We start from the raw sequence: 24,464 nt of genomic DNA, 5'->3' as shown, positions 1-24,464 counted from the left end.
GTGACCCGAACTCACCTTAAGGGACAGTAAGTAGTTGTGCAGTGCAATTTACAAAAAGAGTCTTGCTTCGATGGCGCCGATTACACTCATTTGCAAAGATTTCCACTCTTCCAGGAGCCGAGGGGCACTCCAAGTGTCACACAGTGCGAGAAGAGAGGACGCTGTCTGAAACTGCGAAGCTCTCGACCCGGTGGAGGAGCTCAACATTCCACGCCTTTCAGCGTCCACTTTGTTCTCATGACTCCTCGCTGCTGAAGGCAGTCTTGTCTTCACATTGTTTACAGCTCAGCGCAGTTAAAAAGTAGAAAGACACAAAGATGTTTTCCTCATCTCTTCTACTATGAAGTACTGGCAATTAAAAAAAAAAAAAAAAGTTACAGTGTGTCAGTTTCCGCAACAGTGACATGGACGAATAAATAAAACTTCTCTGTCAGAACGCACCTAGTGGTGGACGGACGGCTCAGCGCTGGAGTCCAGAGTGGTGGGCTGGGAGAGGGCGAAGCGGGGCGCACTTCTATGGGATAGATCGGCGTATTTGTATTTATTTCTTTTCAATATCAGTAAAATAACTCTCACACAAATAATAACAATTTGTAAAGACGATATAAAAATGGTGTCCACAAACGAAGTGATTACTTCCTGTATTATAATATGTTCTGTGGTCATATGTAATTACCATTTCAAACGTGAAAAGAATTTTATATATATATATATATAGATATATTTATTATTTATATTTGTCCATATGATTTGGACCTGTTGAAGGTTTTGTACTGCTTGCTCAGCACTTGACACATTTGTAAAATACAGGGCAGATTTATTACCCATTTGTGCTTCCACATGCAGCGCGGTCCAATATCGTTAGACTCTTTTTGTTTTTTCGCCTTTAATTCCCATCATCTCCAAAATATAAATGTTCTTGTATAAGAGGCTCTTTGATAGGTCTGTGGTGCCTATATGTTTATCCAGTCTGTCATCATGGAATACAGCTTTCTAGTTCAAAGTAAAAAAAAGTGTAACTTTATATTTAAAGCCAGAATTAACACTTTAAATTAATATTTGTGTGGTTTAATATTTTACAGTGGTTTACCCACTGTTGACAGATTTTGAATTATTGTGTAGCAGAATATCTGTGGGAACAAGATTAAAAACATTTCGTTGCACAGCTTTAATGTGCATATACTAGCACTTTCTAACTTAATATCTTCATTTACGTGTCTAGTTTGTGGTGCCTAGCTTCAGTCACACTTTTATCACCTGCAAAGCTGAAAACAAGATGCTTTTGTATTTGGCTTTTGGCCACTAAAGACTGATGCTTGTTAACATTGAGTTCTAGTCGAGCTTATTACTCGGGGGGTTACTAACTGCATGTATTTGTTGCTGAGCTCCAAAACCCACACCAACGCCACAGTTTTGTCCATTTACTATTTGTCCGAAACGCTTATGTCATGCCATCATTTACATCGTTTAGTACACACTCATTCTTAGAGCATATAAGAAAATTATAAGATGTGAAGGCTTAATGCTGAAAGTGGAATAGTGAATTATCACATATTTAATAATCTGTGATACTGATTACATGGTATTTAGAGTATTTTATAAAAATTTCTAGAACTAAAAAGAAAGTGAACTAGTCATAATAAGAAATAAGAAATATCGTAGTTGCCAAAAACAATTTGAGTAAGTTTTGCATTTTATTTGTGCAGTGCATGTTGTCTCGTATTATTTCATTTGAAGTAGTTCTCATAAATCCTTACTTTAATCCTAATCTAAATAATTTTCACTGTTTCATTTTTCTCTTCTTTTTTACTTACCTCCAGAATACCTCAGTCTTAGAGAATCATCACTGGCGGTCAGCTGTAGGCCTGCTGCGGGAATCTGGGCTTTTTGCACATCTTTCTGCAGAGGATAGGTATGAATGCTGGATTACAAGGACTTGCATCACATCTGAATTCTGCATATTTCAGTGCACGAAAGTTGTGTGATACTTATGTAGTGTCGGTTTTACCATAGTGCTGATGGTAAAATGAAAAATAGTTTTTCAAAAATTACTGGGATTTATGTTATAGAATAGAGGTGCCCAGCTCCAGTCCTGGAAGGCCGCAGTGGTTAATTAGCAGCAAAAACATCACTAATTAAGAAAAGCGGCCCTCCAGGACTGGAGTTGGGAACCCCGTTATAAAGAATTGTGTTGAAGATGATAATATGGATTAATTCATTATAAACTAGATTCTGTTTATTTTCTGGTGTATTAGATCTTGAAATATTATTTTGATTCAGATTTATGTGTTTACTAAAATTATCATAACCCTTCATACACTGAATGTTATTTCGCCTATACTGTATTACATGCATACAGATAAGTGACTTAAAGTGTAGATTTATGTAATAAGGAGCACAGCTATCTGAAGAGTAGCAAGTATGGTACTTTAATTTAAAGATTTAATAGATTAAAAAAAAAAAAAACTTCTATGATTTAAAAACCTTTGTTTACACCAGTATCAACTTTATAAAGCCCATGCAAAAGGCGGTGCTTTAGGGATTTCTATTGTAAAAATTACATTACCAAAACATTTTATGATGCACAACCCTAGAATAGATTTGCATTTGTCCCCTAATCTGTCAGCTATCACTGTACCAAGTGCAGATGTCATATCCCATAGCATTGGAAAGTTATACTGTTCCTGTACTGATGTTGCAGCCAAGAAATGGCCACAAAGTAGGAATAAGTAAAAACAGTATATCTCTCACTATATATATATATATATATATATATATATATATATATATATATATATATATATATATGCACCACAGACCTACACGGCGAGATGGATCAGTTGTGGAAAAGCCCCCGGGAACAATTACAGATGCAGACAACTCGTCACCTGTGCACTTAAGTGAGAACCGCCCGCATCACAAATTCCCCAGGAACTGCTCGGTCACACACACACACCCACCAAACCCCCTCGCTAAGACGTGAGTGCGGTGATTATTTATTTTAAAAAGTGGCCTTCTGACATGAGCTGTGGTCTCGCTATACCACAGTGTCCCCTTGGCCTGGTCCAGTCGCTTGGGTTGGGTCTTTAACAGTGAAGATCCTGCTAGCCTGATCGCCTTTGGGGTATCTCGCCACATGGCCATAGTGCCATAACTGACGGTCCCTCACAATGCAGGTAATGTGCCGCATTTGGGAATCTGTGAGCAACCACTTGTTCAACACAAATTCAGACCAGCGGATTTACATTCTGTGAAGAATCATAGTACCAAAGGAATCCAGTCTTCTTCAGTATATTGTAAAACAGGATACACCAGGACTCTAAACATTGGATCTTTTTCCTTTTAAAAAAAGTATTGCGAGTGCTACACACCAGCTTCCAGCGATCTCATGATCACCCATGCTCTCCCAATCATTCTCCTGATTTTATAGGATGAGTCATCAGAGACATGAATGTTGCTGCCGAGGCAAGTAAACATCTCGACGAGGTAGACATTCTGTCCGCAGACAGACACACTGCTAATGGCTGTGCCCAAGAGATCATTAAAGGCTTGAGACATAGCCTATAAATAACGCCTGTTATGCATCACAGAGATGTTGATGTAGTATGAAAATATAATTAATAATGCTCCAAGACACCATCCTGTGAAACAGTCTGTCTGAGGTGACGGACAATGGCACAATTAAAGTGGCAGAGAGGAAGCAGTGACAGAGAAGCTTTTGCGGTGATTAGGGAAAAGATCGCGGTGATGGCTTGAAATGTCAAAATATAAATCATGGGTGCTACACAAGGATGTGGTAATTTCTGGGGTGTTGTGGGGAGTGACATAGTATGTTGGGATATATGTAGTGCCAATGTTTTATGCTAAATCTACATTTGGTGTCCCATAATGTGTTTGCCATTTGCTGCATTCAACAACAACAACATTTATTTATATAGCACATTTTCATACAAACAGTAGCTCAAAGTGCTTTACATATTAAAGAATAGAAAAATGAAAGACACAATTATAAAACAAAATAAATCAACATTAATTAACATCGAATAAGAGTAAGGTTCAATGGCCAGGGGGGACAGAAAAAACAAAAAAACTCCAGACGGCTGGAGAAAAAAATAAAATCTGTAGGGATTCCAGACCATGAGACCGCCCAGTCCCCTCTGGGCATTCTACCTAACATAAATGAAACAGTCCTCTTTGGATTTAGGGTTCTCACGGAAGGGCTTGATGATGATGATGGTCACGTAGACTTCTGCCTTTTAATCCGTCCATCATTGTTGGAGCATCATGAAGGTTTGAGTAGGTGGTGGTGGCAAAGAAACCGGAAAAAGAAACAGAAAAGAGAGTAGGGGTCAGTACCGATTTTAGAGCCACCATGAATAGTTATTTTGAGGAAATTGAACATATAGAGTATCAGGATTAAGTTAAATTAAGATTAAAATGAAGTTATAAAAAGGCCATGTTAAAGTAATGTGTTTTCAGCAGTGTTTTAAAGTGCTACTGTATCAGCCTGGCGAATTCCTATTGGCAGGCTATTCCAGATTTTAGGTGCATAGCAGCAGAAGGCCGCCTCACCACTTCTTTTAAGTTTTGTTCTTGGAATTCTAAGGAGACACTCATTTGAGGATCTGAGGTTACGATTTGGAATATAAGGTGTCAGACATTAAAATTGACATTAAGTCAGAGAATTCCTCAAAAAACGACGCGCTATATTTAGGAGGTCTATACACGGATAGTACTAGAACTTGAGAATCTCCATGAATAACAACGGCGAGATACTCAAAGGACTTGAACTTACCAAAACTGACATCTTTACATTTTAATCGGCTCGAGTAAATGTTAGCCAATCCGCCCCCCCCTTTTCCCTGGCGGTCTGCACGAGTAAAACTGTAATCCGGAGGCGCAGATTCGATTAAAACTGCCGCGCTGTCTGAACTAAGCCACGTTTCATTTAGTGCAATAAGATCTATTTTTTTATCACTAATATGATCGTTGATAAAAAACGTTTTGTTAGTTAAAGCTCTAACATTCAATAGTGCCATATTTAATGTTTTGGAGGTGAGTACTATGTGCGTTATTGATATTTGGAATAGGAACTAAATTATTATTATTAGCGCCGCTCTGTGTGTATTTTTTGTTTAATCTGTGATCTGTTTTTATAGTTTTAATACATTGTTCCTCTAAAATAGTGATTTTAATTAGATTATTGGAGTTTATGCCGTATTTCCTAGGTTTTCTACGTGCATTGAGATTGCTTATTACAGTATTAATGTTGTGCACTTTAATGGAAGACTCTATTAAACATTCATCATGTCCTGGCACAACAGTATTATTTCGGAAGGGGTTAAGAGCAGAGATAGTCAAGAAAAACGAATTACCTCATACATTCATCAATTCTAAATCTATAACAGAGGTACAAATAAGATTTTGTATAAACTTTAATGTGCCCCAGGAAGGACAAATTCTCTTGCAACTATTTTAAAGTTTGTTTTTTTTAAATAAATTTTACTCTACTGATAGCATGACGGATGTGTTTTTGGACCAATGCAAACTATAAGAACACCAGAAAGATAGGCAGTAGAGCGAAAACCTCAAGGTTTAGCATGACATCAGCCAGCAGCATTAACCACTTCAGTCTGAACTTTTTGCTGAATTAATGATGTACTGTATTTTATCACCTGTATTAAACAAAAATTATGCATACATTTTTAAGAATAAGTTCTCTACATGACTCAACCTTTTGTGTTCAGTTTATTGAATTGTTAAGTGAAAATCAAAATATGCTGTACAATTTACAAACTCATTTTGAACATTGTATTTTTAATGGTGCAGCTAATGGGAAAAGCATTATTTTTTTTTAAAAAAAACTGTGTTTTAAATAACATTTTATTTTTTGACTAGTACATTCCTTACAAAGAGCCGTGAGTCGAGTGACCACTTATGTCATTACAAAAGCATTTACTTTAGCAATAATATATTTCCGAAATCTGTTTCGAGTCTTGAATGATGTTTTTTTTTTTTATTAACAATAGTTTACTTTCCTCTTTTCTCTTTTAGTAATATTCATGTAAGAAATATGCTTGAATAGAAACACTTTTTTTGCCTTTTTTTATTTGTTATATTGTTTTTGTTTTTTGTCTATGTATAGCTTAGATAAATCCCAGTATGGTACGAATTTTCATGTTAGAATATTTAAGAATTCCCGAGTGAGTTGAAGGAGAGGGAATTCCTTCATTTGTCTTATCCTGAAAAAAGTATACTAGTACATTTCATGTTCCACTGAGCTGGAAAATTCACTGGTTCCTACTTAATCCAAGGAAAATAATTCTATTAATACTAGAAGCAATCCTACTACTCGCCAATAATGTTAGTTAGTTGGGATTGTACAGTTTATCGCATGCTGCAAATCAAGTAGCTTTCTCTCTCCCCCTGGAATCTATATGTTTCTTTAGTAGTAGTAGTAGGTGACCTCATTGCTGATATTACATTTGCCACATGATCAGCTCGGCATGCCGTGAGATTACATATGGTTTGAGCAATATATCATCTATTTACTTAATTCACTTCTGCAAATTTTTATTAAATTAAGTGGAAAAAATACATCGTAAATATTTGAGATACAGTCGCCATAAGAAACATCTTAACTCATACTTCCACTTGTTTCAAAATAAAGACATGTACAGTATAGATCTGTTTTTTTTTCTATTGTTTGTGGTATTTAATGAATTGTTTGTTAAAATGGTGTGTTATATAGTTATTGTGTGTACTGTGAGTTTGATCTACTCAACAATGCATTACCTTGTAATAAAAAGATGTTTAGTAACTAAGACTTGATGTTCATGTATCCACCAAAAAAAAAAAAAAACCTTTTCTGTTTTTCAGGCTGAAAATGGAAAGTGAGCTAGGCTCATTGATTTTAGCAACTGACATCAGTAGGCAGAATGAATATTTATCACAGTTTAGAGCACATTTGGACAGAGAGGACCTATGCTTAGACGATGCTGGACATCGACACTTTATACTTCAGGTAAGTTCATCATTATCAGAAACTGGCTTTTTGTAGAACAGTGCATTTGTAGAAAATTAATAATGTACGCCCGTAGTCTGTCTTTGTACCTTGTGGTTGTGAGCAGTACTGCAGTTTTCAGTCATTGCTAGCATAAAAATCTCCTCTGCTGGATTTTCAGTGATTAGTTGACTTCCTTCTTCTGAAAGATGAATTTATTGATTTATGTATGGTCTCTCTTAGCTGTGCACCCTTCATCCTTTAGCAAGGCTGAACAAATGTGGCATCCACATCCAGCTTTATTATGGAAAGGCCAGCACTGGGCAACTCTGCAGAACAGAACTTATAACTGAGTCAAGATTTAAAAGTTGCAATGTAGAGAGATGTGGATAGTAAGATGGTTTTTGAGTGCCATGAGTCCAGCCTTTTGAGAATTGGTTTGAAGCTTTATCCAGTGTTGCCAATGGCTGAATTATAGCACATTGCTCTTAAGTGCTCCAATGAAATAGGGCCTGTCTGCTACAACGTACGGTACCTGTATGTGGAAGAAAACTTAGTAATGCCAGTCTTTTCCTACACTGCTGGCCCATTTGACCCTTCCAGTTTTGCCCCGGCTAATAACACTGCTTCTGCCTGTCAGGAGGGAATTGTTGCGCCTACTAGGTCATCTGTCCTCTACATTCAAGAAGTGTCATTACACTTTTTTCTCCCAAGTTGTAAATCTCTTCCCACTGTAATTATAATGTAAGATGTAATTACATCCTGCCTGAAGAAGGGGCCTGAGTTGCCTCGAAAGCTTGCATACTGTAATCTTTTTAGTTAGCCAATAAAAACTGTCATTTTGCTTGGCTTTTCTCTACAAAAGATATTGTAGTTTATCGGCAAAATTGAGTTTTTTGTTAATAGTAGACCTGCACATTGACCTGTATCTATTTAATTTTGTGTTCTTGTCTTCAGATGGCATTGAAGTGTGCAGATATTTGCAATCCATGCAGGACTTGGGAGTTAAGTAAGCAGTGGAGTGAAAAAGTAACTCAAGAATTTTTTCATCAAGGTAAGTGAATATACAACACACAGTTAAGACAAAAAAAAAGGTTAAAAACGTTAAACTTTTATTAAGCAGAGAGTCTATGGGTAAAATGGTAATTGTAAGAGAATGTTAAAAGTGGATTTTCTGTTCTGTTTGGGAACAGATGAATATAAGGTTGGGAGTGTTTGTTTTTGTTAGTCCTGTTTTCACCATATTATATATTATAAGAAAATAAATGAGTTAACACAGGAAAAAAATGAGTGTATCAGAATTAAACTCAAATTCTCAAATGGGCAATAATAATCAAGTGTAACTGTCAATTACAAAAATGTCATTTTTTTCTGCTGAATTTTGGCTAGTGCTTTTTATTTTAAGCACATACAATTTACCTATAGTCCTGTGACCCCAAAGTAGCACTGGTATTTTCTTATTGCTGCACCTGTTCCTAAGATTGCATGCTCTCTGTATTTTTGATATCTTATTTTGTTTTAAAAGTTTGTTTCAAATATATGCCCTTTTTTTTTTTTTTTATATATAACTTTGAGACTCCCAGTAAATGCAGTTCAAATTTATAGCCCACATTTCTGTACAGTTGTATGTGTGTGTGTGTTTCATTTCTATTCTCTGTTTTTAAGCAAAACCAACATTTTCAGAGAGCAAGATAGTGCATTCATTTACTTAGTCTGCATAGTGCAATTCTAGTTTTATAGAGAACCACAGCTAATCCTGGCAGCATCAGGAACCAGCCATGGATTGGGTTGTCGGTCCATGGCGAGACATGCTTACAAATTCATATTAGGAGAATTTAGAGTTGGCAGTTAACGTCACTTGTGCATCTTTGGCATTTGTAATGAAAAACACAATATTAAAAAGCAGACAGCAAGAACATACAGATTACAGAGGGGCACTTGTTAATTTTTGATGTCTTAGTCAAATAATACTGCAGTAAATAAATACATGAAATAGCCTTTCTATTTGTAATAAAATGGGTGCACACAATAGAACAGTGTATTGGACAAAACATTTTCACCTTATGTGCATAACATTTTTTTTCCCCTGATGCTCTGGATTTGTTTCCTTTCTAACATTAACAGAATGTTCCATCATCTTAAAACATTTCCACTGTGGTGTGATCAGGTGTTTGACACGGCTATTCAAAACATTGTGCAAAGGTGTGCTGCCAGTAAGAATAATCATGGTATGGGGAAGAGCTGAGCAAGATATTTACATTGTGGGGAATTTTGTAACATGTGAATAAAATGTGTTTTTCAGAATACCAGTTTTATAGACTAGCAAGCATGAGCTCATGTGCACACCTCTATTCGTTTCACATTTTTAATTTCCAAAAAATATAAAAGCTGTTTTTAATTTATTCTCAGGTGTTTTGTTAAGCCAAAGATTTAAGAACCTCTATTTTCATAGTATGCTCAATTCTGAACCCAAGGAATTGATGTGTTATTGAGTGTTAAGTTAACTGGTACTAGGGAGGAATCTACTTTGGATGTTTTTGTCAATCTGCATTTCCCTGCACAGCACAGTTTAGATTAAATACTTGACATGACTGCAGCTTGTCTTTGAACTATGGAAGACATCCAGTGAAAATATATTGAGAAGTTGCCCCAAACTATGGGACAAGTGCCCTATTTGAGCTAGAGATCCCTAAACTTTGAACTGGTCAAAAGTGTTGCATGATATCTAGGAACTTGTATGTGAACAAAGCATGATGTTTATGTGGGCATCATGAAGGGCTTGGTTGTATATTCTACTTATAGCAATAATATTGTATTTCATTGAAGAAATGATTCAGTATTAACTGTTAGTACCAAGCTTGATGTCATGCTAAGTGGATTGCACAGATTTGTATCCAGTGAAATGTAATGTAAGTAAACGTAAGGTATTACACATAGAAAGTAAAAATGTTAGATTTGAATACACATTGGAAAGCCTGAAAATGGAAAGCACTGCTTATGGGAAGAAGTTAGGAGTTATAGTGGACTCATCAATATCATCTTCCAGACAGTGTTCAAATGATATTATAAATGCTAACAGAATGCTAGGTTATATAACATGATATGTAGAGTACAAGTCAAAGGAGGTTATTATTTAGGAACCATTAAAGCTAGACTTAATTTTTTTTTGAGGAATATAGTGGATAGGATTGTCCAGCTTAGTTGGGCTGAAAGGCATGTTCTCTTCAAAATGTGTCTAATATTGTAATGTTGTATTCTGCCCATGCTAAAATCATGTTTTCTTTTAATCTTTCGCTAATTTTTCTCGAACTATCTGTCAAAGAAACTTGAAACCTTGGGTGTAGAATACGTTATAGAAGTAGCTATAACACCATATTGACTCAAACTGGTGCAATCACTATTACTTCTATTTAGGAGTTAATGAGCAGCACATATATAATGAGACAAGACCCCACGCAGAATGCCTTGCATTTTACTTACTATATACAACTTAATTTATTTGTCCAGTTTTTAGCATTGGGTCCTAACACATGCAGGTGGACTGGTGGCTCTGAGGCTAGGGATCTGCACTTGTAATCGGAAGGTTGCCAGTTCGAATCCAGTAAATGCCAAAAGGGACTCTGCTCTGTTGGGCCATTGAGCAAGACCCTTAACCTGCAATTGCTCCGTCCTGGGTATGACGTTAATCTGCATCCATCCCTGCATGTAGGCCGTCAAACCTGCAGGGAAAAAAAACCTGGGGGTTGGTGGCAGGATTGGCACTCCAGCCACCATAAAAAACCTCACACTGTTCCACTCCATCTGAACTAGTGTGGTGCTGAGGTGTCACCCATTGCATGGCTGGCTGCACTTGGGTCCGAATCTGGATACTGAGCTTGTTTGCCATGTGGTGAGTGTGGCAATGCACTGTATCCAATGTGTGCTCCTAACCTCTCTCTTTCTCTCTAACACGTGCACCAAATGATTTTTAACAACTATTTTCTATAGCGCCCAAAGTGTTAGGAGGGTCCTGACTACTCAAATTGTAAATGTGATGATTTTTTCTTTTGTGCTTATATCTGTTCTGTGGAAATATTTAATACAAATTTTGGGTCAAGATTTTGTAATGGGATTGGATGAAAATTAACATAGTTATTTTCCTTAAGTGGTGATTATTCCCTTTTCGTTGACTCAAAATCAGCAACACAGAGAAGCAAAGACAACAAATTATGGCAATTAACATAGATTTTGTGTTTTTTAATCTTTAGGTGACATTGAAAAAAAATATAAACTTGAAGTAAGCCCACTTTGTGACCGTCAGTTAGAAACTGTTGCAGATATTCAGATAGGTAAGTCTCTTATTGGAGGTCCTATTGCTGTCTCATTATTGAAAGACTGTATGGTAGACTCTTGAATCGGTACAGCTTACTCTCTATTATTTTTTTTATTGGTTGTTGTTAAAGTTGGAATAATTTTTTTAATTAAAAAGAAATAATTGGTAACCATGCTCTTGCTCTAACACCCATAGGAAATTAGCACAGACACTATGAGTCCTTCTGCCTTGAATTGTACTGATTTCTGTGGTGAACGGCATGTGGCTTCTTGTCTTTTTCCTCCTTGCAGAAAATGCAGTTGAAGTCAGAAGTTTACATACACTTAGGGTGAATTCTATAAAATTCACTTTTTAACTCCTATACAGATTTTATACTACTACTAAATTTGGCATATTGTTTAAGACATACTGTGCGGGAAGGGGGGATGCATTCTGTCCCCTTGAGAAGAATGTACTTTGACTCAAAAAGTGCAAATCAATCGCAGAACAACAGCAGAGCACCTTGTGAAGATGCCTGAGGAAACAGGTAAAGAAGTATTTATATCCACAATAAAACCAGTCCTATATCAACGTAACCTAAAAGGCAGCTCAGTAAGGAAGAAACCAGTGCTCCATTAAAAAAAAAAGCCAGCCTGCAGTTTGCAATGGCACATGGGGACAAAGATCTTACCTTCTCGAAGAAATGTCATCTGATCTGATGAATCCAAGATCAAACTGTTTGGTCATAATGACCATCTTTATGTTTGGAGGAAAAAGGGTGAGGTTTGCAAGCCAAAAAACACCATCCCAGCTATCAAGCATGGGGGTGGGAGCATCATATTGTGGGGGTACTTTGCTTCAGGAGGGACTGGTGTACTTTACAAAATAGGTGGCATCATGAGGAAAGAAAATTATGTATATACACTGCAGTAACATCTCAAGAGCGCAGCAAGAAAGTTGAAGCTGTGTCACAAATGGGTCTTCCAGATGGACAATGACCCCATACATACCTCAAGTTGTGGTAAAATGGCTTAAGGACAACACGGTCAAGGTATTAGAATGGTCATCACTAAACCCTGACCTCAATCTGTTTGAAAATGTGTGGACAGAACCTAAAATGCATGTGTGTGCAAGGAGGTCTTCAGACCTGTCCCAGTTGCAACAGTTCTGTTTGGTGGAATCTGCCAAAATTCCAGGAACTTATTTTAAAAAGCTTATGAAAGACTGCTAAAAATGTTTGGCTCAAGTGAAACAATTTAAAGGCAATGCTACAAAATATTAACAAATTGTATGTAAGCATGTGACACACTGGATTTGTGATATAGTCATTAATAAGTGAAAAACTCTTGTCTGTGAACATTGTTGGAAAAAATTACCTTGCATAAAATAATGTCTTAAATGATGTGCCATATTTACAGTTTGGTAGTATAAAATCTGTAGAGGGGTTTTAAAGAACTCACCCTAAGTGTATGTAAACTGACTTCAACTGTAGATCTGTTTACCAGTTCAGTTACTCAATGCATTCATTATTGTGCAGCAGAAATGTCAGAATACCCCAAACCCACTTTAGGTTAAAATTCATACTCTTACAAAAACGTATGTTGTTTGTACAACTGAGCTTGAAAAAGGGGGTTGCATATTAACAAAGGGACATAATAAACTTGGCATTTGTTTTAGCTAGTTCATTAGTGTCATTGATCATTTTGGGAGGGATGAAATAATTACTGCAAGCTGATTTTAACATTTCCTTCCATTGCAGGTTTCATAACCTATGTAGTGGAGCCCCTCTTTGTGGAGTGGGCTCGCTTCACAGATACAAGGCTATCTCAAACAATGCTTGGCTATCTTGGATTGAATAAAGCTGGCTGGAAGGGAATGCTTCAAGGGCGAGCAGTCAGTGGTGATGATACTGACCCTGCTTTTGAAGAGAATGACCCTGACACATTACCTCAGGAAAGCAGAGAACTATGACCTCTTCCCTTAATTGTAGAAGAATGACCTCATCTTTAGGAAAGGGACCTTCATGAATAAAGTTCAACTTGCCTGGAAAAGTATGGAAGACATGCTCACTCCAGATCTATACCCCGTCTCCATTTTTAGACACACCTCGTAGATTTGCTTTTTCTTTTAATGGGGTTGCTGATCAATTTTATGTTCACTTCAATTTTTCTTTGAGTCCTAATATAGATACCTCATTTACTTGTTTAACTTTTCTCCTGCCCCCAGAGATTTTAAGGTAAATTCCCAGAGTGGCTTACCATGTTGGGAATCTTGCTTTTTAAAACAAGAATTTAAAGGGAATAGTGTGAGAAGTGCCATATCTTTTCTACTAACGTCCATTCAAAGCGTCAGCTTAAACCTAATTGTATTATACATTTTAAGCTCATCTTCCTTTTTTACTAAATGAAATGTGAAGAGCCCGCTCTTTTTGCTGCCTCCATATGAAGACTGTTTACAAAATAAATATATATATATATATATATATATATATATATATATATATATATATATATATATATATATATATATAATAAAAATCTGTAGTTTGCCTTCAAGCACAGGAGTGATGAACCACTTAAATTGGAGCTTTGTCCTGTGGATGGTCAAAGAACAAAACTGACTGATTTTAGTGTTTATATAAAAAAAAAAAAATTACAAAGCCCACACTGGATGCCACCGAAGCCCCAAACCTTAACTTGCACTGTGAATTGATTCTAGCATTTGCATATGCAGCTCAAGCTTCACTCCAGAAGAGTACGGGAGAAGTGGCTCAGACAAACTACTGCAAGCCTTATATCTGGACACACAGACTCATCTGGACAGGTGGTGATAAAAGACCCTTGACACTTGAACCGTTGTGTGAGAGACAACAAAAAAGAAACAACTTGGCAGACACAATTTAGCTCAGGGTATTTGCCAGTTTATTTTAGAGGGAACAAGAGGGATGAACAGCTGTTTCCTAGAAAGCAGCTCTTTTTCCCTTTAAAAACAAGAAAACCAGTAAAGAGTGACATTTTCATCTGGAGCGTGACAGTTCTAACAAATGGCCACATCAAGAATGCAAACTGTTAAGAAACTGCTACAGATGCCTTAAAACTATGCACAAAGCTAAGTGACCAAACCAGTTTTTATTTTCAGAGTTAGCATTCTGGGTTTTTTTTTTTTTTTTATTATTTGTACGTATGGTCATCAGTTTGCCTTTGGTGTTACATTTTTCCTGGTTTGTAAGACATTGAAGTTTTTTTTTCTTTTAAATCTTCAGACATTCCATTCTTTTGTAATTTCTATTTTAATTTTTAAATGTTGTACAGCAAGCACAATTTCTTTTGTTTTATTTTTTTTGTTTGGAAAGAGAACTGGTGCTTTTCTTGTTTTAGCTAATTTGTATATTGTTATTAATGTACAAGACTGTTTGATAACCCTGTTTACAATTTGTTGTATCAGCCATTTTTGGGAAGACCTTAGTATGAAGCCATTTGCAAAGGCTTTGCTGTATTCACTTTTGATACGTGCCTGTTGCAGTTGCATTTTGAATAATAAACAAGTTGGCATTTATCTGTGGTGCTTAATCAGTTGGAAAAACTGTGGTGGTAAATTATTACTTCAGAGAAGGTTGCTTAGACTAGAATGAGATTTAAAATGTCATTATTGATAAGTTACCTTTCATGTGTCACTTTCATTTTAATATAGCAGTTTCTTTTGATTTTTGCTTTAGGTAAATTTACCTTAAATATCATGTTTTATATGAGTGCTCATAGCCAACATATGAATTACAGAGCCATCCCCAAAAACAATTTTTACATTTTGTTGTTTCTTCTTCTATACTAGGGATGTCAAACTCTGTTCTTGGAGCACTGCAGTGGCTGCAAGTTTTCATTCCAACCTTTTTCTCCATTGTTAAACAATAACTAGTGATCATGGCACATAGTATGTTGCGTTGGTTTTACTTGACTTCAATTTTAATTCATTCCTTCTTTAACGGGCAGCCAAACAGTAATTAGATGTAAAGATGACCAGGCTAACTTAAATCTGGGGCTGCAGCAACTAATCATCCTAATCAGTAATAATTGTTTATTAAGAACTTTAACAAAGATCACATTTGTCAGTTAGTTTTGTCATTAACAAGCACTTTGAGCTACTGTTTGTATGAAAATGTGCTATATAAATAAATGTTGTTGTTGTTATTAGGCTGAGTACATTGTGCTGCACATTTGCATCACTTCTTCATTCATTTGTGAACCCATTCCAGCAAAGACAGTACCTGGACCTAAGACTTACAGAGTTTGGGAACACTTTACTCTGAATGCAGAAAAAAATGTTGTGAGTTGCAGAGTGTGTAGGTCAGAGCTAAGGTACAAGAGTACAACAGAGATGCCCAAACATTTCAGTAGGAAACATACCACTGCAGGCTCTGTGGAGGAGCAAGACTCACCTTCGTCCCAGTAAGTTGAATGTTATTTTATATGCAAATACATAATGCAGTGTTTGCTAGGCTAGCTGAAATAAAATGACTTTCATTTTGAGGTGAGGAATAACTCCAGTCATTGTCCATACCTCTACAATGCAAATAAAACACCAGCATATGTGGCAGAATTTCATGATATGCAACTAAAAAAAAAAAATGTCATTAACCACTAGCTAGTAAACATTCCCCCCCTCCCCCAACAATAAATAACATGTAGCAGGCTGTGACAGAGTGCCAAAGATCTTCAGTGGTAAAAGGTTACCAGACACACCAAAAATCTGATGATAATGTAAAAAGAGATAAATGTTCAGTTAAAATAAACTCGGCATATAGCAAAGGGAGAATAGTTTCACACAAACGAAACCACTTGCTTTGCTACCAAGGGAAATTAGTTTCGACATTTCCCCAATATGACAACAACGTTTGTTTCAAACATTACTGCAGACTTACAAAAAAATAATGTCAGGATGGGCAGCAGGATAATTCCTCAGTGGTGGAACATTGTGGTGGCAAGATATTTACATGAGGCATTGACAGGAAGCCGTCTCCTTCATAGAAACTGTTCATGTTTAAGTTTAAAGTGTCTATTTAGTGTGACTCTGAATGCTTAAGCCATATTGCAGGTTTAGTTAATTTATTGCAAACTATTGTGTGTTTAAGTAAATTGTGTGCATATTTATTCTACAACCAGTGCCAGAAGTGCTACAAACGGTTTTATTTCCATTTATTACTATTTATTTTCAATGTATTATATAAATGTTTAAAATATCTACAAGCAGTTCATTTTTTTAAAATTTTATACAAACCTGTTTTATTTGATGAAAAGTGTTTCATTTCAAAGATTTTACAACCCAACCAATGAATCAACAAAATAATCACAGATTCATTATCAAAATAATTGTTAGTTACAGCCGTACTTAGATCTCATTTACATCTGTGTCTTTCATACATTCTGTCTCAATAAAATCTCCGAAAATTAAAAATGAAGGTCCAAGAAATACTGATCAGCTTTGGTCCATAAAATATATGGATGGTGGTCTGTAGTTGGGGGCTTGACGGTAAACTAATAAGTCAAAGAGTTCAATAATATGTTTCATTAACAGCTAAATAGGAGATTGAGTAGACTGAAAATGGTGGCCCTCAAGGACCTTTTGAGACCCCTGATTTAGTTGGTCATATGTTAGTTTGTTTGTATATCTTTTTGTTGCCGGCCAAGGATTAAAAACACAATTAAGTAAGTTGCTCATAATTAAGTCATATACATTATGTTAATTAAGAAAGCGGCTGGAGCAAAAACTTGCAGCTACTGTGGTCCTCCAGGATCTGAGTTTGACACCACACTTTTATTTAAGTATGAATGATATTCTGTGATACTCAAAATATTTTACAGCTTGCCAAATCAGAAGAAACACATTGAAAACCGTTAAGCTATTTGCTAAAAAAAGAAAAATCCAAATTGTCAGATTTAAAAAGTATTGTATTAATTCTGCTCAGGTGCAAGGTATTACGTTACCAGCTCATCCAGTTTGTTGATGGGCTCCACCTTTCTGCAGCTCATTTATGAGGGTAAAGCCCCCCTGTCGTCGAGGTCCAGCAGTATGGTAAATCAAAAAATATGATACTACATATCCACTCTGCTGAGATCAGGCCCCCCTCAATACCACAAGAATGCACTTGTCAGACAGGGTACTGTGTTGCCAGTTGTCACTTTGACTGAGTTTAACATCAGTGATTGCAACTGGAGACAATGTTTATACAATAGTTCAACAATGTCTGCAATAATGGGCCTTTATCGTACATCTGTGGGGATGTAGTCCTTATCCTTCTCCATAAAGAATTTGTAAAATGTCACTTGGAGGTTACTACAAAGATGTGGCAGACAGTCTTAAAGCCTTATGAGACGGAAGTGGAAATTTAAGACTAAGCAGTAAGTGTGGCGTAAATTTTAATGCTACACATCAGCCAGGTAAACTGCATGCCCAATATAAAATATGGTGGCAGCATCAGGTTGTAGTGATAGGTTTCAGCAGCAGTTACTGGTAGTCTGGTCAAGATTAATGCTGCACAGTAGAGTTTAATCCTGGGGGCAAATCTGCTCATAGAGAGGACGTTTGTCTGTCATCTTGAAAATGAGCCAAAGCACATTGACAGAGCAACAATGGTCTGATTTAAAACGAAGAAAGAATCCTGACCTTAAACCCAATGAACATCAGTGGTGAGACGTAAGATTTGCTGTCCACTGCCTCTGTTCAACTAACTTGACATTGCCTGAGCAATTTTTGTAAGGAGGAATAGCAAACCTAACTCCAGGGGTCTCCAACCCAGGACCTGGAAGGCCACAGTGGCTGCAGGTTTTCATTCTAACCCTTAATTAATGACCTGTTTTTCCTGCTAATTAACTTCTTGTGCATTAATATTAATTGATTTACTTGTGAAGACTCAGACCCCTTAGTTGAGCCAAAACATGACAAGCACACTGTGTCCTTCATACCATATCTGAAAACAAAGAAAGATGAAGGTCTCAGAAATGCTGATCTGCTCAGGTCCCCAAAACATTTGAACAGCGCCCTTAGAAAAAGAAAATCAACAATTTCGGAAATGTCTGCTATTGCACAATGAGAGCATCAACAAGCCATGGAATTAAAGAACGAGTTTAGTTAACGACAAGACATTAAACAACAGATTGGAGTGAAATTGGTTGGAGTCTGAGGCCCTGCCTTAGTTGGTCTTCTGCTGTGTTCTCACTCACTTCTCATTTCATTTCTGTTTGGGTGCCATTTAAGGAAAGAAATGAAGCCATTTAAAGAAACGGGGAAGAAATCCTTTTAAAAAAAAAAAAAAAAAGTCAATTAAAATGAAAGGAACAGGAGTTAATTAGCAGCAAAAACTGATCACCAATTAAGAAAAGGGTTAGAATGAAAACTTGCGACCACTGCGGCCCTCAAGGACTGGAGTTGGAGACCACTGCCTTACTTCATTATGTTGTGCAACATTGACAGGAACTCGTGCAAAAAGACTCCCTGCTGTAATTGCTGCGAGAGGTGGGACAAACAAGGGAGTGGGGGGCATGCTAGTGTTGGGATATTTTTCAAATGTTTTTATTTTTGGCTCAATGAATGATTTACAATTAAATTCCCAGTCAAATTGTTCAGAATGCCAGCTTGTGACAATTGTTTTTGTAAAAAAAAAAAATAAATTTTTAAGACCTTGTTTATATTTCGTGAGCAGTGTTATCCTCCTGTTACTTAATTTCTGATTGAAGTGCACATGCAAAGATGGATTCATGATTTGCATGTATTTATGGATTTGTTTATTTATTAAGCTACTCATGACAAAGTATTCAACTGTTCTTTACTACAAAAACTCTTTTGGGTGGCAAGCCTGCTGCTATGTATTGGGATTCCTTCCTGGACCTGCTTGTCTAGCTCCCTTCAGCAAGGCTGGAAAAGCACAGGAGAAGAAAACAAGAAAACAAAGAAGGTGGAAACTCTGAGCAATTCCTCACTGGAGACACCGGGGTGTTTCTACGATTTGTAGGTATCAGGATCTTGGGCCCCTCTGACATGTTTTTCTACGCGTATATCAAATCCAAGGCTGGGTAGGCCCAACTGGGGTTTCGTGTGCATTCTTACACACATATAAAATGATAAAGTCTAAGTGCTGTCTAACATTAGCCAGAGGCTTAGACACGTTACATAATATTTATAATAGAGAAAAATATCCGGGGTTCTCAAACTTAGGCCTGGGAGACCCCATGTGGCTACAGGCTTTTGTTCTAACCAACTTCTGTTTTTAATCGGACTCACAGCCAAATTAAGTAAGCTCTGTAATTACTAAACCAAGTTTGGTAAATGTTCAATACGTAAATTGTTGTTACATTGTATGTTATATGGGAATCATTTTTGTGTTTTTTTTTTTTTTCATTCTGCTTTTCCAGGTCTTATGGTTATGTCGTACTTGATTTACTAACTAGCTATGAAATTTTCTAAGGCCATAAGAACATAAATTTGACAAACAAGAAGAGACCATATTATCCATCCTGCCAGTTTGTTTAGGTAATAGCTAAGCTATCCCAATATCTCATACTGATTTTTCTTGAAGGCTGTCGAGGTTTCTGCTTCAGCTCCATGTCTGGATTCCCACAACTCTCTGCATAAAGAAGTATTTCCTGGTTTCAGTTTTACATTTTTTTCCCCTTAAATTCTACTGATGTCCTAGAGTATGTGATTCACCCTTAAACCAAAAGAATGTTGCTGGATCTGCGTTATCGATGCCTTTGAGGATTTTAAATACCTGGATTAGGTCCCCACACAGTCTGCTCTGCTTGAGACTAAACAGGTTTCACTCAGCAAGTCTGTCAGAGTCCCAGAGTTCTCCTGGTTGCTGTCCTCTGCTCACCTTCAAATGCTGCTGTGTCTTCCTTGTACCGTGGTGACCAGAACTACACGCAGTAAGTACTTCAGAAGCGGTCTCAACAAGTTAACTTCCCTTGACTAAGATTCATTTTTTTGTGGTATAACCTCACATTTTATGTGTCTTTTTGATTGCTTCTGTGCATTGCTTAGTCTATAAAAGTGTTGTGTCAACATAAACCCCTCAATCCTTTTCAGAGGTTGCTTCCTGTATGTCAGTGTCTGCCATCTTGTATTTGTAATTGATGTTCCTTTTGCCCACGTGTAGCACATTGCACTTTTCTACATTAAACTGCATTTTTCAGATGTTTGCTCAGTTCTGAAGGTTGTCCAGATCTTTTTGAATTCTTTTTGCTGCCTTCTCAGTGGCTTCCCTCCTTCCAATTTTAGTGTCAACTGCAAATTTGGTAAATGTATTAACTACCCCAGAATTAATGTCATTAATTTAAATCAGAAAAAAAGTTTGGTCCAAGCACAGACCCCTGAGGGACTTTCTCCCCAAGGACAAGGAGCATTCTCCTTTTCTCTGCACACTTTGTCTCCTGCTGGTAAACCAACTAGAGATCCAGTTTTGTAGGTTACCTGTAATGCCTACAGCCTCTGCTTTCAGAATTCATCTTTAGTGTGGGACTGTTTCAGATGTTTTTTGAAAGTCTTAAGTAAATTATGTTGCATGCTTTGTTTTTAGCAACTATTCCGGTTGCTTCTTCAAAACAAAATCTAAAAGGACCGACCTCTCATAAACCCATGCTGCCTTCTATTTGGAATATTTTTGTTTATATAATTTTCTAATTTATTTCTTTTTATATATTTGCATATATTTTGCATGGAACAGAAGTAAGACTAATTGGTCTATAATAACTACGATTCATTTTGTCTCCCTTCTTGAAGATTGGAGTCCCATTTGCAACTTTCCAGTGCTCAGGTACTTCTCCTTTCTAAAGTGACTGCTGAAATCTGCCTAACAAGGGTTAGAAGATGACGCATTTCATTTCTTTCAGTACATTTGGTAAGAGAGGACATGTTGGTATACTCGGTACTGAGGGCTTGAAGCACATCTGACTCTTCTATTTTAACAGCTATGCAATTTCTTTTTATTTCTGAATGAGGCATTCAACTTGTTTCTTCTTTTATAAATACTTGGGGTGAAATATTTGTTCAGTTCGTTTGCAATTTCCTTCTCATTTTCAATAGTTTCTCCACTCTTTTAGATTCTCTTATTGTCCTTTTACTGGTGCAGTAATGAAAAAAAAATGCTGTTTGTTTTGGCTTCTCTCTTTTCACGTTTCAAGTGCTTTTTTTTTTTTGGCGGTTGGGGTCTCTTGCTGTAGTTTCCAGTATTTCTCTAAGTCAGAATTATCTGGATTTCTTTACAGTAGTCTTTTCAGTTTTACTTTTTTAATAATTGCCATTTTGGTCGATTCTTTAGCCTTTTTATTATTTATAGTTGCTGAGTGTTTGCTTTCAAACTTTGAATGTTTCGTAGATAATTCCTCATCCCCATAAAGTCTGTTTTCCTCGAGTTCTAAGTCTTTGTGTACATTTCCGAGTTTTCTAAGACTATCTGAAATTGTACCATGTTGTGATCCTGTTGCTTAAAGTATCAGTAACTTCTGTTCTTGTTCCTCTGTCTTTATTATTTGAAAAGATGAGATCTAAACAGGCGTCACCACATATCGGGCTTGAGACAAACTGCGTTCAAAGACGGCCATTTGCCATCTGTGCTATTTGTTTCCTCTTTTGTATTCCCGATAGGGGATTTCCAATCAATGCTTGCAAAGTTAAATTCATCCATGACCATTATGTTTTCTTTGTTGCACGTCTTATTTGATTAAATAATATGCTATTATCTAACTTACCGAAATTTGGTGGCCTGTAGAAAACTCCAGTAACCAGATCTCTTGCCTTTCTTCCTTACTAGCTTAACCCACAGTGATTCTGACGGTTCCTCCTTCTTTTATCTTGAAGACGTGGGCCTGAATATTATTTTTCCACAGATAGCGTCACACCCCCTCCGTTCTTTTGTTTCTCTCTCTTGAAGCATGTGCAGCCACTAATATCGTATTCCTCTCTGTCATTTAGCCGTGACCCTGTAATTCCTACCATATCATAGTCACAAGTCAATACTGTTGTTTTTAGTTCATGCATTGTCTTTCTAATGCTTTTTGCATTTAGGAGTGAATATTTTAAACAAGGAAAGTTAGTTTTTGTGCAGTAGTGTTACACCTGTCTTTGTACTTTAAAATGAAATTGCCTTCGATTATTGTTTTTGCTCCAAATAATATCACTTGAACCCAATGACTGTTTTCTTATAGGATTGAGAAAATGTTCTGAGTCCGGGTGTAAACCAAATACTAACTAACTTATTAGGTTCTGGTACGTCTTCCAAAGGTGATCATTTGATTTTTCCACCTTTGCAACACATTTCATGTTGTTCACCAGTCATTTCCAGTGTAGACCAATATGAACTGTAAATAATATACAAAACACAGAGAAGGTTTGGTGATCCACCCCGTATATTGTAGCAAACAAGTAGTCTCAAAGGCCTGTGTCCAGAATGGGACTGAAGGAAAAGAATAAGAGGTCAGGTTTGTATAGGCGGTGGGAAGGAAAAGGCAGAAGTGAGGTCAGTAGGAGGGGGATGAGGAAGTGATCTGCAGAGGAAGGAGAAAAGGCAGTAATGCACAGCGTCAACCCCTGACTCCACGTTTTACGCCCAGTTAAGCCCATCAACTACCTCCCATGTGTACATGTGTGACAGAACATTTAACATTCATGGACCTTATTAGAAAGTATTCATTAGATTGATCATCAATGTGTGAATTATGAAGAAACAGCCCATTGCAAATACCTGTTTTGATTTGAGTGTTCTGTAGAAGTTGCTCTGTTCGTATCAATATGTTTTGAGGTATGTTTAGGAACAACAGCTGGTTTTAATTTCTGGATGTTTATGCCTGTATTTAGCAAATGCAACTATGTTCACTTCTTTTTCTGCATATATTGTAACTGCAAACTTTTGGGTTCTTTTGTGTGCATGTAGCGACCTTTATTTACTAATGAGCACGTTAGTGGACCTGTCACTGAGGTAGCTGCAGCCTTTCACCATTTAGTGATGTCTGCTCTGCCCTTTATTTGTCATTATGAGAGCGCAAACTACATACAGAAAGGGCAAAGTGATGGGGAACCAACAACGAAAGATTCAAGTATTTAAAGCTATAGTAACAATACAAATATTTGTAAAAGTCTCATAAATGTACACGAGCAAAAGTGAGAAATACTGAAGCAGTGCTTTGGCTGTTGGGCCTTTATTTGATTCTATGAAGAAAGCTGCTCTAGAAATGTAATTCACAATGCAGAATTCATTTATTCCTAAAACTAAAAGGATCTCTTCAGCAGATGAGGCAGTAAGACATAAATTACTGACGAACAGCACTCGCGTAGAGCATCAGCCGTTATTTTAACTCTTACAAGCATGGGTACAACAGTTAAAATAGGAAATACTAACGCCACGACCATCTCTTATATATATTTCTCCTCTGGTTCGTCTTGCTTCCATTTCAAAACTGGTCCCGTCTACACACAGCCGACACAGCATTTCTCGATTCCTATTCATCCTCTTCCAAACCCTTCCCCACACTGCCTGCGGCCTCCCATACACCTTGCTATTTTCGTTATATTGCGACAGTTGTTTCCATAAGCCTTTGTTATAAAATGAACGACAGTATCTTCTCTGTCAACGGGTTTTTCTACAACGTCATCTCTATTCTGGGGTCCGGCAACTGCCTGTTCCTATCAGTGGGTTATTTCTTAAACGGTTGACAAAGGTAATGCACCCTTTTCCATTCCTGTTCTTACACCGCCGTATGCTATGGCGGGCGTCAGCTATCTAGTTGTTAATAATTGTAAAAGTTAAACCAAAAACGTTCTTTCAGTATTCGAGCAGCCCAGGTGCTATTCCCTGAAAATGCCCGCAGTCACTTTAGGATTATTAAGTTGATCAGGTGATTGATTAATTTCCCCCAACCAGTGTCCTCTTCCAGCCACCATAAACAAATTCAGTTTTCTGTTTGGCATTCATTCTTGAAGTAGAACACCTGCCGCATTTTGTTCATCACATTAGCGAAAATCTGCTTAAAAAACATTTCAGTACCGCAACATTTGTAGATAAGTCTGCCCCCTTGTAACTGTAGACGTTGATTACGCCACTTCAGGCTTTCGATAGACACTGGTGCATAAATGAATTGACTTGTACAAATAAACTGCATGCTTACACTTTGCTCTTGATCTTTTCTA

The 24,464-nt window shown here is 36.9% G+C and overlaps 1 protein-coding gene across 2 annotated transcripts in view; it reads left to right on the top strand.

Annotated features, from left to right (window-relative positions):
- The window catches only part of pde7a (phosphodiesterase 7A), a 158,648-nt gene extending 145,157 nt beyond the window's left edge, over window positions 1-13,491 (top strand). For both annotated transcript variants that reach the window (XM_039754582.1, XM_039754583.1), the window contains 5 exons: window positions 1,821-1,912; window positions 6,880-7,024; window positions 7,961-8,057; window positions 11,251-11,331; window positions 13,054-13,491. In XM_039754582.1, the coding sequence (XP_039610516.1) occupies window positions 1,821-1,912; window positions 6,880-7,024; window positions 7,961-8,057; window positions 11,251-11,331; window positions 13,054-13,265 (627 nt within the window). In that variant the 3' untranslated portion in view covers window positions 13,266-13,491. The remainder of the gene's footprint in view (window positions 1-1,820; window positions 1,913-6,879; window positions 7,025-7,960; window positions 8,058-11,250; window positions 11,332-13,053) is intronic.
- The last annotated feature ends 10,973 nt before the right edge of the window (window positions 13,492-24,464 follow it).

The sequence above is a fragment of the Polypterus senegalus genome, chromosome 5 (assembly GCF_016835505.1).
Source record: "Polypterus senegalus isolate Bchr_013 chromosome 5, ASM1683550v1, whole genome shotgun sequence".
In the NCBI taxonomy this organism is placed as follows: domain Eukaryota; kingdom Metazoa; phylum Chordata; class Cladistia; order Polypteriformes; family Polypteridae; genus Polypterus; species Polypterus senegalus.
The sequence above is the reverse complement of the archived record's forward strand: the minus strand, read 5'-3'. Positions and strand labels throughout refer to the sequence as shown.